This window comes from Bubalus bubalis, chromosome 19 (genome assembly GCF_019923935.1).
Source record: "Bubalus bubalis isolate 160015118507 breed Murrah chromosome 19, NDDB_SH_1, whole genome shotgun sequence".
Lineage (NCBI taxonomy): Eukaryota > Metazoa > Chordata > Mammalia > Artiodactyla > Bovidae > Bubalus > Bubalus bubalis.
The window spans coordinates 333,691-350,746 of record NC_059175.1 but is presented as its reverse complement, the minus strand read 5'-3'; the positions used below and the strand labels follow the sequence as shown (position 1 = coordinate 350,746).

Below are 17,056 nucleotides of genomic sequence, written 5' to 3'. Positions count from 1 at the left end.
GGGTGCCCAGTTGAATTTCAGTTGCCCTGAACCATCCCCATGGGGCTTCCCAGGTGGTGCCAGTGGTAAAGACCCTGCCTGCCAGTGCAGGAGACAAAAGAGATGCGGGTTCAACCCCTGGGTCGGGAAGATTCCCTGGAGGAGGCATGGCTACCCACTCCTGTATTCTTGTCTGAAGAATCCCATGGGCAGAGGAGCCTGGCGGGCCACCGTCCACAGTGTCGCAAAGAGTCAGACACAACAGCGCGACTTAGCTTGCACTCACACATCCTTGTAGGGTGGGGGGCCGTGAGTCCGCCCCAGGCTCTGCGAGGAGAGCTCTTGAGAGAAGCAGTAGTACCAGGGATGCATGGAGTGCTATCTACCCTTCGGTGCTCTGGGCCCAGGAGCAGTGCCCTCCCTGCCCTGGGCCTCAGTGCATCCAGCAAGACAGTGGGCCAGCTGTCTCTCTCATGAGCCCTCGGTTCTAATAAGCTCAAGGCACTCAGCCAGTCAGCAACTCCACGTCCACCTACGAGGCTCCCGGTCATAGAATAAGGTCCCCCAGGCTGTTTGCTGAGGAGGCTGGATTCTTCATTCGGCTCCTATAAACCCATCCCTTTCCATTCCAGCCAGCCAGCCAGGGCTGCCGTTCAGGCCTGAGCATTTGAGTGGTCTGTGGAGACCCCTGCCCCTCACAGCACCTACAGCTCTGCGGCACCTGCTGCCACTCAGCTCCCATACAGCCTGCCACGTGGTGTTGGCCCTGGCAGGGAAGAGCCTGCTGTCTGACCTCCAAAGCGGAATCGGAAGTGGCTTAATAGGACTGAGCCCGCTTAGGAAAACATGGTGTCCCAAACCCTGAATCCTTCAGAGCCCTGATAGAAGGGGTGGGCACCCACATCTCCAGAGGAATATCCAGTTAGGAAAAGCAGTTCGCTGGAGGCTTTTCTACGTGCTTAAAAGCCTGGGCTTCAATCCCAGCTCTCTCAGCTGTGTGACTGTGGGCAAGGTACCTAACCTCTCTGAATCTCAGTCACCTCATCCATAAAACAAGACAATGATAAAAATAATATCTATCTGATGGCTGTTGTTTTGAGGATTTGATGTGATTCTGTTGGCCAAAGCCCTCACATGGTGCCTAGTACATAATAAGTGCGCAAGAAGTAGTAACTAGAAAGGGTCCGTTTATATCGGGAATCTCCCATGATGAAGAGCGGAAGGTTCTACAAATGCCTCACCCCCATAGAGAGTAGGCACGTTTGAAATTTTTCTCCTGCCCTCCTCTTGAGCATCACTACTTAGTGAGAGGATCTTTTAAAGAGGGAAAACAAGTTTGAGAACCATTTTAAATCTGCCAGTCCCCAGGGCACAGAAAGGAGAATTGTACTGAAAGACTTCAAACACTACACAGTCTGTTCCACGAAGGTAACCTCCCCACCCACCCCATGTGGGTCTGGGCTCCCTGCTTCCTGGGGCACGGGTGCTGAAGACCGAAGGTCAGGAAGCCCAAGATGGAGCCTCCCCGAGGCAGTCCTCAGTCCTGGGGGCTCCCCACAGTCACCACGTGGCTGCAGAGCTGGCCATTCCCGCCCTGAGTCCTGACCTGTCCTGTCCCTCCCTCCAGAAACCTGAGTAACAACAGAATCAAGGAGGTGAGAGAGGGCGCGTTTGACGGTGCGGCCAGCGTGCAGGAGCTGGTGCTGACGGGGAACCAGCTGGAGACCACCCACGGGCGCGCGTTCCGCGGCCTCAGCGGCCTCAAGACCTTGTGAGTCCCTGGGGCCTGGGCCACGGCCGGAGGGAGGGGCTGGGGAGGCAGGGAGGGGGCTGGGGAGGCAGGGAGGGGGCTAGGGAGGCAGGGAGGGGGCTGGGCCACGGCCGCAGGGAGGGACTGGGGAGGCAGTAGCAGGGGCTGGGGAGGCAGGGAGGGGCCAGTGAGGGCTGGCGGGGGCGGGTGGGGCTGGTCGCAGGCCTGGGCAGCAGAATCCTTTCCTTCCTTTCCCCAGGGAGATGTCAGGCATTTCCCAGCCCTGAATGGGAAGGAACTTAGCATGCACCCCCAACACACACACACACACACACACACTAGCCCTCACATATACACTGATGCAGATTCATACCCGAAACAGGCACACATTTACACAAACATAGGCGTGACACAAGTACATAAAATGACATAGAGACATACATGCAAAACGCAGATAAACACATACACAAACAGGCACGTGTGTATCAGCACACACACACACACAAACTGATGTCCAGAGCCACGTCTTGATTCTCCTCTCCTCCCCAAAATATCCACACATACACTAACCACCGTACAATACGCATGTGTATACGTATACACACATGACACCTGCTTCTACTATAAATCACCCACAGCCAAGAATGTGCGCACATATTTACAGGCAGCCCCAGGTCCAGCCATGGCAAACCTCAGCATCATGACAGGTCTGAGCATGGAGTTGGCAAAAAGAGCACCCCACACTCACACACACACCCTTGGGGCAGGAAAAAGGAGCGCCCTACACTCACAGACACACACGGAAAGGATGGGAGGGAAGAGACGACACCTGTGCTTGCTGCCTGCACCCCTCTCCCTGCAGGATGCTAAGAAGTAACCTGATCAGCTGTGTGAGCAATGACACCTTTGCTGGCCTGAGCTCAGTGAGGCTGCTCTCTCTCTACGACAATCGGATCACCACCATTACCCCCGGAGCCTTCACCACGCTTGTCTCCCTATCCACCATGTAAGTCCCCCTGGACCCACCACACACTCACTCTGGGTACCTCTCCTGCAGCCCTCTGCCCTCTCAGCGCCTGACTGTCTTTGACCCAAAGTCATCTCTCCATCTGTCAGTTTAAACATGTGTCAGGCTCCCTCCATGTGCCAGGCACCATTAAATGCTAAGGAGGCACAGACGTGGGCCCCGCTTCCTGGAGCTCAGAGCATAGCGAGCTGCCACAGAACAGAGGCCCACAGTGATATGAAAACCTAATATGGGCCTTGTCAAGGAACACTGGAGCTGTGTTCTGGAAGGTGAGGGCGAATTAGCTTGTTCAAGAAAGTGGAAAGTGCATTCCTTCACTGGGAAGAGCATGTGCAAAGGCCCTGGGTTAAAGCAGGGCAGAGATGCAGGACGAGCAGTGCCTAACGTGGTCATACACAGAGCGCGCAAGGCTGGAGGGGGCCAGGGCCAGGCTGCAGGACAGCCGTGGGCCGTTCGGTTTCTAACCAGAGCATGTTAGGAACGCACAAAGGTTTTAAGCAGGCCAGTGGGGATTTTTTTAAGCAATGTCACTGACTGCTTAAATGTGTATCAGAACCAGTTAGAATCTAGCTCTCTGGACGAGTGTTCCTGCCCACAAAATTCACTGCGTTGCGAAGGGAGGCTGTCTAGAATAATGGTGAAAACTTTGGGCTCTAGAGCCAAATTTTCTGGCCTCAAATCCTAGCTGTACCTCGTGTTAGCTGTGTGGCCTTGGAAAGTTGCTTCACCTCTCTGTGCTTTTGCTGTCACTTCTCATAATCCTCATGGGATTGTTTGAGGACTGAATCTGTTAATATTTGCAAAGTGCACAGCAGGGGCCTGAGAGGGAAAGTGCTCAGCGTGTGTCAGCCTTTACGGCTGTCGATCATATTTCCGTGTGGCTCTGTTACCCTTAGTTACTCGCTCTTTTTTTCCCCTCTCTTCTTTTCTCCAAAGACCCTTTGGTAGACAGAAGCGAAAGCTATTCCTGCATCTCCTGTAGGTGCCCATGTTCATGATCCCAGACACTGACCTCGCTGGGAATAAAAGCCAAAGTTCCAGAATGTGCTAAAGTCCCCACTCCATCGAGTCCCTCAGTCCCATCAGCCTTCTTGTTCTGCGCATGCCCCAGGCCCACTCCCCCCTGAGAACTCTGCACCGCTGCACCCACTGCCTGCAAAGCCCTTCTCCCACTCCCTCCCCAACTCCCGAAGTTGTCTCCAGTGTCAGTTGCCTCGCCCATTCCACCTCAGCAGTCACCCCCAGTTCTTCCAGCCCTGCTTTTCTAGTTGTTTTCCATAGCACTGACCATTCCCTAACATACTACACTTTTTGCTTGTTGGGCTTCCCTGGCGGCTCTGAGGGTAAAGAATCTACCTGCAATGCAGGAGACACGGGTTCAATCCCTGGGTCAGGAAGATCCCTTGAAAAAGGTAATGGCTACCCACTTCAGTATTCTTAATTAGAAACTATCTGCCTCCCATCAGCTGGAATATAAGTTCCAGAAGGAAGAAGAACAGGGATATATGACTGCTTTGTTCACTGCTCTATCCTTACTACATACATCTGAGCCTGGCACTCAGTGAAAGAAAGTGAAAGTGAAGTTGCTCAGTTGTGTCCAACTCTTTGCAACCCCGTGAACTGGGGCCTACCAGGCTCCTCTGTCTATGGAATTTTCCAGGCAAGAGTACAGGAGTGGGTTGCCATTGCCTTCTCCAGGGTATCTTCCCGACCCAGGCATTGAACCCAGGTCTCCGGCATTGTAGGCAGATGCTTTACCATCTGAGCCACCAGGGAAGTCCCACCTTTATATAATTGCTGAACAAGTGGATGAGTTGAATGAATGAGTGACATCAACATGGAGGACAATGGGTAAGGAACTAGCAGTGTGGGTGGGTCGGTTTATCTCAGCCCACTTCTTACCTCTCCTGGATGCCTCCACCCTGGAAATCCAAAACCCAGAGGGCTAGAGCCACAGAGCATGTAGGGAACCGACTCCGTCAGGAGGAGGAGCTTACTCGCCTTCTCACAGTTGCTGACTCTCAGAGCCAGAGTCGACCCCAGGAAGGACTCCCAAGCCCTCAACTGCCATGTCAAACCACAGCCCCTCGTGGGCTCTCTGGCCCTGTTCTTCAACCTTCCTACGCTCTGTGCCCCTCATTTGTGAAGTGGGAATCATGTCACATCCTTCCTAGGGTTGCTATGACAAGTCTGAATAAGAGAATGGGTTTATAAAGCTCTCGGCCCCATTCCAGCCCTCTGGGAAACTCCCGTATCCGTCCATCATCGCATCTGACGGATATGTGTCAAGTGCCGTGCCGACGCCCTGCTGGTTCCTGAGGCTCAGAGCAGGAGGACAGGCCTGGTCCCTCCTCACAGCGAGTCCGAGGAGGGAGGCATTAGCAGCTCCGACGTGTGCTGCGGAGGAACTGCGGGCGACTGAAGCAAGAACAGAACAGAGCAGCTGCTCCTGCTGCTGCTGCTAAGCCGCTTCAGTCGTGTCTGACTCTGTGCGACCCATGGACTGTAGCCCACTAGGCTCCTCTGTCCATGGGATTTCCCAGGCAAGAGTACTGGAGTGGGTTGCCATGCTCTCCTTCAGGCGATCTTCCAAACCCAGAGATCAAACCCACGTCTCCTGCATTGTAGATGGATTCTTTATCACTCCCACCTCCTGGGAAGCCCAGGGCTTCTTTGGGGAGGGGTCATTTAAGCTGAGAGACCAGCCAGGCACACGGTAAAGAACTTCATTCCAGACTGGAGGGACAGCTTTGAGTGAAGGCTCTGAGTTTGAGAAATTGAGTCAGTTCACACAGGTAGAGCCCATTGAACAAGGGAGGGCGTGGCAGGATGGGGTCCTGTCTGTCGGCAGAGGTCTAGCATAAGATCCTTGCAAAGACCGCCCCTGGGATGTAGAAGAGGGTCCGGCTTCCTTTTCCAGACTTTCTTCCTCTTTCCTCATTCCCCTGCACTGGAAGCAGACCTTTCTGGAGAGCCAGGTTCTAGGCTTGCAGACCTGGATCCCAGGACCAACCCCCCTGGGACCAGGAGACACGCTGAGCACTCAGAGGGGGCCCTTTTCTCCTCCCAGAAACCTGCTCTCCAACCCCTTCAACTGCAACTGCCACCTGGCCTGGCTCGGGAAGTGGCTGAGGAAGAGACGGATAGTCAGCGGGAACCCCCGGTGCCAGAAGCCCTTCTTCCTCAAAGAGATTCCCATCCAGGACGTGGCCATCCAGGACTTCACCTGTGACGGTGAGGAGGCTGGGGGCAGGGCCGGGCCAGGCAAGGAAGCGAGGAGAGACGGGAGGCGCGGGCAGGGGTAACTGCAGGTCAGGACCCCTTAAACCTGAGTCTCCTCTGCCCTCGGCGGGCAGCCGGAGCTCCGAAGGACTCTGCAGGCCTGCTTGCTGGCCCACACAGTTCCATCATGCAAATTAAAAACAGTTGCCTCTTTCTAAAGACCTTAAGGCTTCCATCAGTTAGAAATCTGTTGTAAGATACTGCTTTTGTTAAAGCAAGATAGTTTGTGGCCATCTCTGAAGACACTCTTGAACCAGATATCCTAATCTGCTGTATCCACAGCGAGTTTGGTGCCCGTTGGGTGATGGGGCACCCTTGAGCAGTACGCCACCTACACAGCTGAACATGGGAGCCCTGGCCTGCAGTTTTCCTGCCTGTATCATCATGAGGCTCAGAGCAGGTGCTCATGAGAAACAGACTTCCAGATGAGCTTCTGGGAAATTCCTGTCCTGGGCTAGGCAGTACACACCTGCAGATCCAAGGCTTTGAGCGTTAGGATTAGAGACACGTGTTTCTTTGCGTAAATTCAGGCCAGCATGGTTTTTACTGGGTCAACTTTAGGTAACTAGAGATGGACAACCTGGTTTGTAAATTAACAGAAGTTCAGGTATAACGGGGGCTGGGGACACAGTCGCCACCCCAGGGGGATTGTGTAGTAGAAGATGTGGAGAACAGGAGGAGTTGGACACAGGCCCGCCCCACCAGGACCACCCCTCCGGTCAGGTTGGCTTACTCCTTTGGTCACCCTACCAGGGATCTGACCCGCGGCCCTGCAGTAGAAACACGGAGTCCTAACCACGGGCCTGCCAGGGAAGTCCCCATTTGGCTTACTCCTGAACTGGTTAACAGTGACCGCTTCCCTTCCTAGTATCTGATTAATCGAGTTTTTAGCATCTTTGTTTTATGATAAATGTGGGAGAAGATAGACAGCCCTATTTCCCTCCAAGGCGCCTCTCCTTTCCCTTCAGCCACAGAGGAGACCAGCAAGCTCCTTATCCCGTTCTGGCTCAAAGCTGAGGCTCCCCTGTCACATTAGCAGCTGGGTCAGGGAGCGGGCTGAGCTCACCCGGGCAGGCGGGGCCCTCTCCTGCCTCGCTCACTGCCGGCTCTCCGCAGGCAACGATGAGAGCAGCTGCCAGCTGGGCCCGCGCTGCCCCGAGCAGTGCACCTGTGTGGAGACTGTGGTGCGCTGCAGCAACCGGGGGCTCCGTGCCCTTCCCAAAGGCATCCCCAAGGACGTGACGGAGCTGTGAGTACCCTGCCACCAGCACGACCTGGAGATGCCCTCCCCGAAGGCGTCCCCGCAAAGCGGGAGCCTTGGCCAGGGTCAGGTGGCGTCCTGCACGTGGCACAGGAAGCTCTCCCACCCAAACCTCTGCCTGGCGGTGACGACCCTCTAGAATACAAGTGGGAGGGCTGTTGTCTCGTGTTCTCTGACACCCCCGGGCCCCCTGGTCTGCAGTCTGTAGTTGTTGTTGAGTCACTAAGTCGCGTCCTACTCTTCTCAACCCCATGGACTGCAGCACACCAGGCCTCCATCCCTCGGAGTTTGCCCAAGTTCATGTCCACGGAATCAGTGATGGCTTCCAACCATCTCATCGTCTATCGTCCCCTTCTCCTCCTGCCTTCTATCTTTTCCAGCATCAGGGTCTTTTCCAGTGAGTCAGCTCTTCACATCTTCACGATGGCCAAAGTATTGGAGCTTTAGCTTCATCATCAGTCCTTCCAGTGAATATTCAAGGTTGATTTCCTTTAGGATTGACTAGTTCGATCTCCTTGTTGTCCAAGGGACTCTCACGAGCTTCTCTGGCACCACAGTTTGAAAGCATCAGTTCTTCGGTGCTCATTCTTCTTTTTGGTCACAACCCCCCACAATTTCTCAGTCTGACCCCAGAAATAGCACGTAATGGTCAAAACACAGCCCAGCAGGCATTACGGCTTAGCAAGCACATCTTCGAATATGGTCCTATTTTAACTTAAAACCACCCATTTTACAGAGGAAATCTTAGTTCTGAGTTCCGCTTAGTCTCCACCCAGGAGCCTTCTTACTCTGCACCCCACCTCCTGACACTAAGTCTCTGGGGGTTGCTCCTTCGTCAGAAGCTCCCAGTTAAATGAAAGTGAGGCCGTTCCCCTCATGAAGGGTTTTACTATTGTGGGAAAAAGCCTTCTGTCTGCCCTCTGGGAAGCTGAGAGGGTCTCACAGGCAGGAAGGCCTCGTGGGCACGGCCACGTCGCAGCGCAGGCACGGCCAGGCAGGCAGCCTCGTGCCGTCTCCCATCCCTTCGTCATTGCCTCCACGCATGTTTGCTGGGTGCCTCGTGTGTCAGGTACTCTGCTCACACCAAGGAGGTGATGGTGCACGAAACAGGTGCGACCCCTACCCGCGTGGCTCCTGGTTTCATGGGGAAGGTTGACATTTGCTCAGTCATCTCAGACACACATGTGACGTGACAACCATGAAAAGTGCTACAAAGAAGAGGAACCAGATTCTTATGACATCCAAAAGTAGGGAGATTTAACTTGGATGTGAAGATTGGAGAAAGCTGCTCTGGGGGTGGGAGGTAAGGATAGGGGCTGGAGCTGGACTCTAAAGGGGAAGGGGCTGATAAAGAGAAGGGGGGCTGCCCGAGCTGAGGCCATCGTGGCGGGTAGGCAGAGCTGGGAGAGGGGCTGGTGGAAGCCCAGCGGGCCCACTGGGGTCACTGTACCACCCACAGGTCAGGCTGGCTGTCCCTGCCCAGGGCCCCAGGCACACCCGGTCCTGAGGCTGAGCTTAGCAAATGCCCTTGAGGGGATGTTTCTCTGCTGGGTTCTGCCAGCGCCTCGCGGGGTGGAGCCTGAGTGTGCACTGCTCTAGAGTAGCTGAGCGGTTCCTGTGTGTGTTGTGGCTCCTGGCATGTCCTGAGACTCAGTGAGACTGTCCCCGCACTGCCAGCCCAATGGAGGAAGGTTGGGATAGTCACAAAAAGCCCGTGTCAGTCCTGGGTTTGAGCAGGAGATGTGCCTGTGGAGATGTGTGTGTGCGCGTGTTCAGTCGCTCAGTGGTGTCCAACTCTGACCGTAGCCCGCCAGGCTCCTCTGTCCACGGGATTGCCCATGCCAGAATACAGCAGTGGGTTGCCATTTTCTACTCCAGGGGATCTTCCCAACCCAGGGATCAAATCTACGTCTCTTGCATCTCCTGCATCGGCCAGCCGGTTCTTTACCATTGTGCCACCTGGGAAGCACCCTTGGAGATGCACATGAGCAATGGGAAGAGCTCCATGCTTTCCTGGCTGGGCTACTTGGGGGGGTGGGGGCTGCAGAAAATGACCCAGGTTTACGCCTCCTCCCTGAGCTAATTAAGTGCCAAGTAGCACATGTCAAAGAGAAGAAAATGCCATGAAAACAGGCCCTCAAATGTTTTTCCCCAAAAGCTCACGAAACAGAGATTGAAATAACAAACATAATTGGTCGTAATTATAAACTTCAGAGCTTTGGAAGGAGACCTGATTTCCTGCTTTGGAAATGACGGCACTGCTCTCTGCCAGACGTGGGATCCAAAGCTCACCAACGAGGGCAGCCCTCACCTCCCCCTCACCTCCGTCACCAGCCATCTCCTGGAGGGGGAAGAGAGTGGGGAGGAGCGGGGAGGGGAGGCAGGGGAACAGCCTCAGGAGAAAGGGAAAGCTGGCAGGCCCAGAACACCGGGTCTCGGAGGGCTCTTGTCAGGGACATTGGCTGAGTCCAGAGTCAGTGTTTCCAAGGTTGGCTTTTCAGCTCCCTCGGCATCTTTAGTTATATTGGGCAGAGCTGCCAACTTACAAAACAAAAATAAGCTTAATTCACTGAGAAAGAGAAAAAAACAAGTTATACAGTGTTTCTCCAAAGGTCACAGTGTAGGAGTCTGCAACCAGCACAAGAGAGCAAGGCAGGCACCCCATGGCCCTGCTCTCTGTGGGTCTCCTCTGTCCTCTCCTCTTGGGTGAGTCGGGCTAAACAGAGGCCTCTCTGCCCCACCCACACCTGTTCATTCAGTGCCCCCATGTTGTCGTTGAAATAGGCCGTTTGCAACAGTGTGAATGGACGTGAAGAGTGTTATGCTTAGTGAAGTAAGTCAGAGAAAAACAATAGCATATGAGCTCACTTGTATGTAGAATCTAAAAATCAAAATGAATGTATATATATGTAACAGAACAGAAACAGACTCACACAAACAGAGAACAAACTGGTGGTCACCACTGGGGAGAGAAAAGCAGGGGAAGGGGCCAGGTGGGGGAAGGGGCTTCAGAGGCACAAGCTACTATGTGCAAAATAAGTAAGTTACGAGCATATACTGTACAGCACAGGGAATATAGCCGACAGTTTGTAATAACTTTAAATGAAGTGTAAGCTATGGCATCACTGACTTAATGGACATGAGTTTGAGTAAACTCCAGGAGTTGGTGATGGACCGGGAGGCCTGGCGTGCTGCGGTCCATGGGATAGCAAAGAGTCAGACACGACTAAGTGACTGAACTGAACTGAAGCTATAATGTTGAATCACTGTGTTGTACACCTGAACCTAATACACTATTGTACATCAGTTCAGATCAGTCGCTCAGTCGTGTCCGACTCTTCGCGACTCCATGAATCGCAGCACGCCAGGCCTCCCTGTTCATCACCAACTCCCAGAGTTCACCCAGACTTACGTCCATCGAGTCGGTGATGCCATCCAGCCATCTCATCCTCTGTCGTCCCCTTCTCCTCCTGCCCCCAATCCCTCCCAGCATCAGAGTCTTTTCCAATGAGTCAACTCTTTACCTGAGGTGCCAAAGTACTGGAGTTTCAGCTTTAGCATCATTCCTTCCAAAGAACACCCAGGACTGATGTCCTTTAGAGTGGACTGGTTGGATCTCCTTGCAGTCCAAGGGACTCTCAAGAGTCTTCTCCAACGCCACAGTTCAAAAGCATCAATTCTTGAGCATTCAGCTTTCTTCACAGTCCAACTCTCACATCCACACATGACTACTGGAAAAACCATAGCCTTGACTAGATGGACCTTTGTTGGCAAAGTAACGTCTCTGCTTTTGAATATGCTGTCTAGGTTGGTCATAACTTTCCTTCCAAGGAGTAAGCGTCTCTTAATTTCATGGCTGCAGTCACCATCTGCAGTGATTTTGGAGCCCCCAAAAATAAAGTCTGACACTGTTTCCACAGTTTCCCCATCTATTTCCCATGAAGTGATGGGACCAGATCCCATGATCTCAGTTTTCTGAATGTTGAGCTTTAAGGCAACTTTTTCACTCTCCTCCTTCACTTTCATCAAGAGACGTTTTAGTTCCTCTTCACTTTCTGCCATAAGGGTGGTGTCACTGCATATCTGAGGTTATTGATATTTCTCCAGGCAATCTTGATTCCAGCTTGTGCTTCTTCCAGCCCAGTGTTTCTCATGATGTACTCTGCATAGAAGTTAAATAAGCAGGGTGACAATATACAGCCTTGATGTACTCCTTTCCCTATTTGGAACTAGTCTGTTGTTCCATGTCCAGTTCTAACTGTTGCTTCCTGACCTGCATATAGGTTTCTCAAGAGGCAGGTCAGGTGGTCTGGTAGTCCCATCTCTTGAAGAATTGTCCACAGTTTATTGTGATCCACACAGTGAAAGGCTTTGGCATAGTCAATAAAGAAGAAATAGATGTTTTTCTGGAACTCTCTTGCTTTTTCCATGATCCAGCGATGTTGGCAATTTGATCTCTGGTTCCTCTGCCTTTTCTAAAACCAGCTTGATCATCTGGAAGTTCACGGTTCACGTATTGCTGAAGCCTGGCTTGGAGAATTTTGAGCATTACTTTACTAGCGTGTGAGATGAGTGCAGTTGTGCAGTAGTTTGAGCATTTTTTGGCATTGCCTTTCTTTGGATTGGAATGAAAACTGACCTTTTCCAGTCCTGTGGCCACTGCTTTTCTGTCCATGGGATTTCCCAGGCAAGAATACTGGAGTGGGTTGCCTTTTCCTCCTCCAGGGGATCTTCCCAACTCAGGGATCAAATCCACCTCTCCTGCCTTGGCAGGCAGATTCTTCACCACCATCAAGACCCATTTACATTTTTCAGAAGCCTCCAGGACTCTAAGAACTGGTGTTTCTATGTGGGTTTTAATCTATTGATATGTACCATATTGGAAACTACAACTGAGTAGTTGTAGTTTAAATTATATTTTAAAATATTTATTTTAATTTCATTTAAAAATGACAACAATATACCATCACATGTTTCTATAAAAATCATACTTTTGTGAAAACAAACTAAAAGAAATTTCATTGTGAGGAATGACATTATGTTTTATAAATGTCATAGAAGAAACTGGATTATTATATCTGCTTCAGCATTCACTATGTTGTGATATGTTCTGGGTGAACTATAAGAAGAAAATCTGACTTCACACAGATGTGTAGTTAGAAAAAGAATTTTGGTAGCTTTCTCAAATAATTGTGAACATTCTTCTCTGATAATATATCAAAACAGCATAGTAGTCATTTCTTTTTTCTTTTGAATTTCATTGAAGCATAGTTGATTACAGTGTTGTGTTAATTTCTGCTGCTGCTAAGTCGCTTCAGTCGTGTCCGACTCTGTGCGACCCCATAGACAGCAGCCCACCAGGCTCCCCTGTCCCTGGGAGTCTCCAGGCAAGAACACTGGAGTGGGTTGCCATTTCCTTCTCCAATGCATGAAAGTGAAAAGTGAAAGTGAAGTCACTCAGTTCTACTGTACATCAAAGTGATTCAGTTATACATATATATATATATATATATATATATTCTTTTTCATATTCTTTTCCATTATGGTTATCACAAGATATTGACTATAGTTTCCTATGCTACATAGTAGGACCATGTTGCTTATCCAGTCCATTTATACTAGTCTACATCTGCTAATGCCAACCTCATATTCCTTCTCTTCCCCACGCCCACCTGGGCACCCACGAATCTGTTCTCTGTGCCTGTGCGTCTGTTTCTGTGTCATGGACATGTTGTTCCGTGTACTATTTCAGATCCCATGTATAGGTGACATCACATGGTGTTTGTCTCCCTTGTGACGCACTCAGTGTGCTGATCCCTAGGTTCATCCATGCTGCTACAGGTGCCGTGGTTTCATTCCTTTGAATGACTGAGTAGTAATCCATTGGATACATGTGCCACATCTTCTTTATCCATTCATCTGTCAGTGGACACTTAGGCTGTCTCCATGCCTTGGCTATTGTAAATAGTCCTGCTATGAACACAGAAGCACGTATCTTTTTGAATTATAGTTTTGTCTGGGTATATGCCCAGGAGTGGGATTGCTGGTAATTCTATTTTTAGTTTTCTGAGGGAACTCCATACTGTGGTTCATAGTGGCTGCACCCGGAGAAGGCGATGGCACCCCACTCCAGTACTCTTGCCTGGAAAATCCCATGGACGGAGCAGCCTGGTGGGCTGCAGTCCATGGCGTCGCTAAGAGTTGGACACAACTGATGGACTTCACTTTCACTTTTCACTTTCATGCATTGGAGAAGGAAATGGCAACCCACTCCAGTGTTCTTGCCTGGAGAATCCCAGGGACAGAGAAGCCTGGTTGAAGGCCGTCCATGGGGTTGCACAGAGTCGGACACGACTGAAGCGACTTAGCAGCAGCAGCACTAGCTGCACCAATTTACGTTCCCACAACAGTGTAGGAGGCTCCCTTTTCTGCACACCCTCTGTGCTGCTGCTGCTGCTAAGTTACTTCAGTCGTGTCCGAACCTCAGCAACCCCTTGGACTGCAGCCTTCCAGGCTCCTCCGTCCATGGGATTTTCCAGGCAAGAGTACTGGAGTGGGGTGCCATCGCCTTCTCCACCACGCCCTCTCTAGCATTCATTATTTATACACTTTCTACTGATGGCCATTCTGACTCGTGTGAGGTGGTAACTCATAGTAGTTTTGATTTGCATTTCTCTAACAACTAGAGATGATGGACACCTTTCCATGCGTCTCTCGGCCATCTGTGTGTCCTCTTTGGAGAAATGTCTGTTTAGGTCTTCTGTCCATATTTCAATTGAGTTGTTTGGGTTTTTGCTATTGAATTATAGGAACCGTTTGTATATTTTGGAAATTAAGTCCTTGTCAGTCACATCATTGGCAAATATCTTCTCCCCATTATTTTCTCCCAGTCCTTAGGTTGTCTTTTCATTCTGTTTGTGGTTTCCTTTGCTGTGCAAAAGTTTATAAATTTGATTAGATCCCACTTGTTTATTTTTATTCTTATTTCTATTGCCTTGGGAGACAGACCTGAGAAAACATTGGTACAATCTATGTCAGGGAATGTTTTGCCTGTGATCTCTTTTAGGAGTTTGGCGGTGTCTTGTCTTATATGTAAGCCTGTAAGCCATTCTGAGTTTATTTTTGTGTACGGGGTGAGCGTGTGTTCTAACTTCATTGGTTTACATGTACCCAGTACATGGTGGTCATTTCTTAAATGCTGGTTGTAGTGTGAAACTCGAAACTGTATCAATGGGCTCTTTATACTCTTACTTTAAAATCCACTGATCTGTCTTGCATTTTGAATGTGACTTTCCCCCTGATTCATGTTCTTATAATGCACTCGTCATTTGGAAAATATTGCTTTGCTCAGTTTTGAAGATTTTTCTCAATGTTGACACATGGCATTATACAATATTTAAAAAAAAATGTGATAGCCATTAATGGTCACCACTGACCTCATCAGGAAAGTCTTTAATTAAGGGAACCCTCTCAAGTCCTGGGTGACAGTTACAAGCTTTCTAAATTTTTAATTTTCATGTGGAAGCTCAGATTTTCTCATCTTCCACAAAGTCTTGTCAGTTGTTCTACCTGAAGTGCCAGGCTCACTCTCTTCATTGTCAAGAAACTGTCTACTAAATACCCAACTCTGAATCATCTGTTTGCTAGTCATTCGTTTAAGTTAAAATGGTGTTTTATGAAAGAAAAAAAAAAAAAAAGCAGTTCTGCTTGTAACTCAGTTTCCCAGGCCCTTTTCCTCAAGACAACTAATGTCCTTCCTACAGCACAGAAAGGCCTTCGGCACACTTCCCATTTGGCCACAAAGAACACTAAAACGTTGTGTGCTCAAGAGTCAAGGTTTAATTCAATTATTAACTTTTTACTGCTTTGAAAAGGGCGTTCTTAAGTGAAACTTGCCTTGTTTTTTAACCTTCAAATGGCGTGGAGGTGTAGAATCAGTTCAGTTCAGTCGTTCAGTCATGTCCAACTCTTTGCGACCCCATGAATCGCAGCACGCCAGGCCTCCCTGTCCATCACCAACTCCCGGAGGTGTAGAATAGTGACTACTAATATCATTTGGTGCTGCTGCCTTAGTTCATCCTGATGTGCCAACACTTTTACTCACACAACATAAAAGGAAAATGTTTTAATCTTATTGCAAAAGTTGTTTTAGCCTCATAGACCCCTGCAGCAGGATCCACATAGGCGTCTAGGGACTACACTTTGAGAACCACTCAGCTTGTTACATACTATCAGGCAAAGAATGCAGACAGCCACCCATTAGAAGTCAGCATCGAGTTCCTGATTTAAAAGCACGCCTGAGAAGTCTTATTAAAAGTAGAGCAGGGAAATTTCCCGGCAGGCCAGTGGTTAGGACTTGGTGCTTTCACTGCCAGAGCCCAGGTTCAATCCCTGATCTGAGAACTAAAATCCCACAAGCCATGCGGTGCTGCTGAAAACAAACAAGCAGAGCAGAAACAAGCGTGGGACATCTGAGCTGCCAAGGTCACTGACTCAAATACTCTCTGCAAAGGTGGAGCCTCATTGGCTTCAGAAATTTTTGCTACTCCATCCATGGACTTTTTAGACTCAGACTTACCAGTCTGAAAAAACTTATACCTAAAATCGGCTTGCTTCCACTTAAGGGAATGCTACTGACATCAGGCCTTCTTGGTTCTGGAAACAAACTTTGCAAGCCTACATCTTCCTAAGGGCTAGAGAGGAGGATGGGAATCTAGTGCTGGTAGAGGGAGTTTTTGCATGGTCCACTCCTGGTCAGTATCAAGGAAGTGTTGTTAATAATTTTGGTAGGAGGACCTGATTTTTTTCTTGGTGTCCGACCGCTGACATCCCACAGAGAGAGGAAGGGAGGGATGATCTACCTCCCCCATCTCAACTGTGGAAAGAAAGGATTTCTATAGGGAGATGGGATCTGAGGGATCATGGGAAGCAGGACAGCAGTGCAGAAGCACACGCACGCACACACACGCACTCGCACACACACACTGACAGGAGACTTAAAAGGGCCTGGGCTCGACCAGGAGGGCACAGGCTAAGACACAGCTCTGTGGGAGTGAATGCAGCAGGAGGTGATGACAAGAATGCATTGATTGAAGGACCTAGCCCAGTACTGGTCAACTCCAAGGGGTTAGAGGATGGGGGTCTGGGGTACAGCAGGTAGCTCAGATGAAACTTTCTCCTCATCTCCAACCTAATTAGGTAATGGATATGCATACAAAACCAGGAGAAAAGGGACTTCCATGGCATGGCGGTCCAGTGGCTAAGAATCCACCTTCCAATGCAGGGGGCGCAGTTTCAATCCCTGGTCAGGGAAGTAAGATCCCAACTGCTGCATGGTATGGCCAAAACAAAAAAAAAGAAGAAGGAGGAGGAGGAGGAGGAGGAGCCAAGTGGTGAGCACAGATGAGTAGCGTGGACAGATGTGCTTTGGACCAGGGAGAAATCCAGGAAGTTTTGCCCACTGAAACCATTAGGAAAGCAAGGAAAAATGCCCTGACTGTGTGAAATCCACCAGGGCTATCATTTATAGAGCTTTACTTGTGCCAGATTTTTCAGATGTGATCTCGTTTAATCCTCCCCATAGTCCGACAAGGCAGCATGTAGGACTTATTTCCATTTTGCGGATGAGGTAACTGAGACACAGCAGGGCTGAATAATTTCTTGCTTTTTCTGTTTCTCTAATTTGGCTATGCTGAATCTTAGTTGCAGGACGCAGGAACTTCATTGCCACATGTGGACTCTTAGTGGCAGCACGTGG

At 50.1% G+C, this 17,056-nt stretch overlaps 1 protein-coding gene across 2 annotated transcripts in view; it reads left to right on the top strand.

Annotated features, from left to right (window-relative positions):
* The window catches only part of SLIT3 (slit guidance ligand 3), a 729,759-nt gene that overhangs the window by 634,100 nt on the left and 78,603 nt on the right, over positions 1-17,056 (top strand). For both annotated transcript variants that reach the window (XM_044932473.2, XM_044932474.2), the window contains exons 17-20: positions 1,607-1,750; positions 2,592-2,735; positions 5,827-5,990; positions 7,155-7,287. In XM_044932473.2, the coding sequence (XP_044788408.2) occupies positions 1,607-1,750; positions 2,592-2,735; positions 5,827-5,990; positions 7,155-7,287 (585 nt within the window). The remainder of the gene's footprint in view (positions 1-1,606; positions 1,751-2,591; positions 2,736-5,826; positions 5,991-7,154; positions 7,288-17,056) is intronic.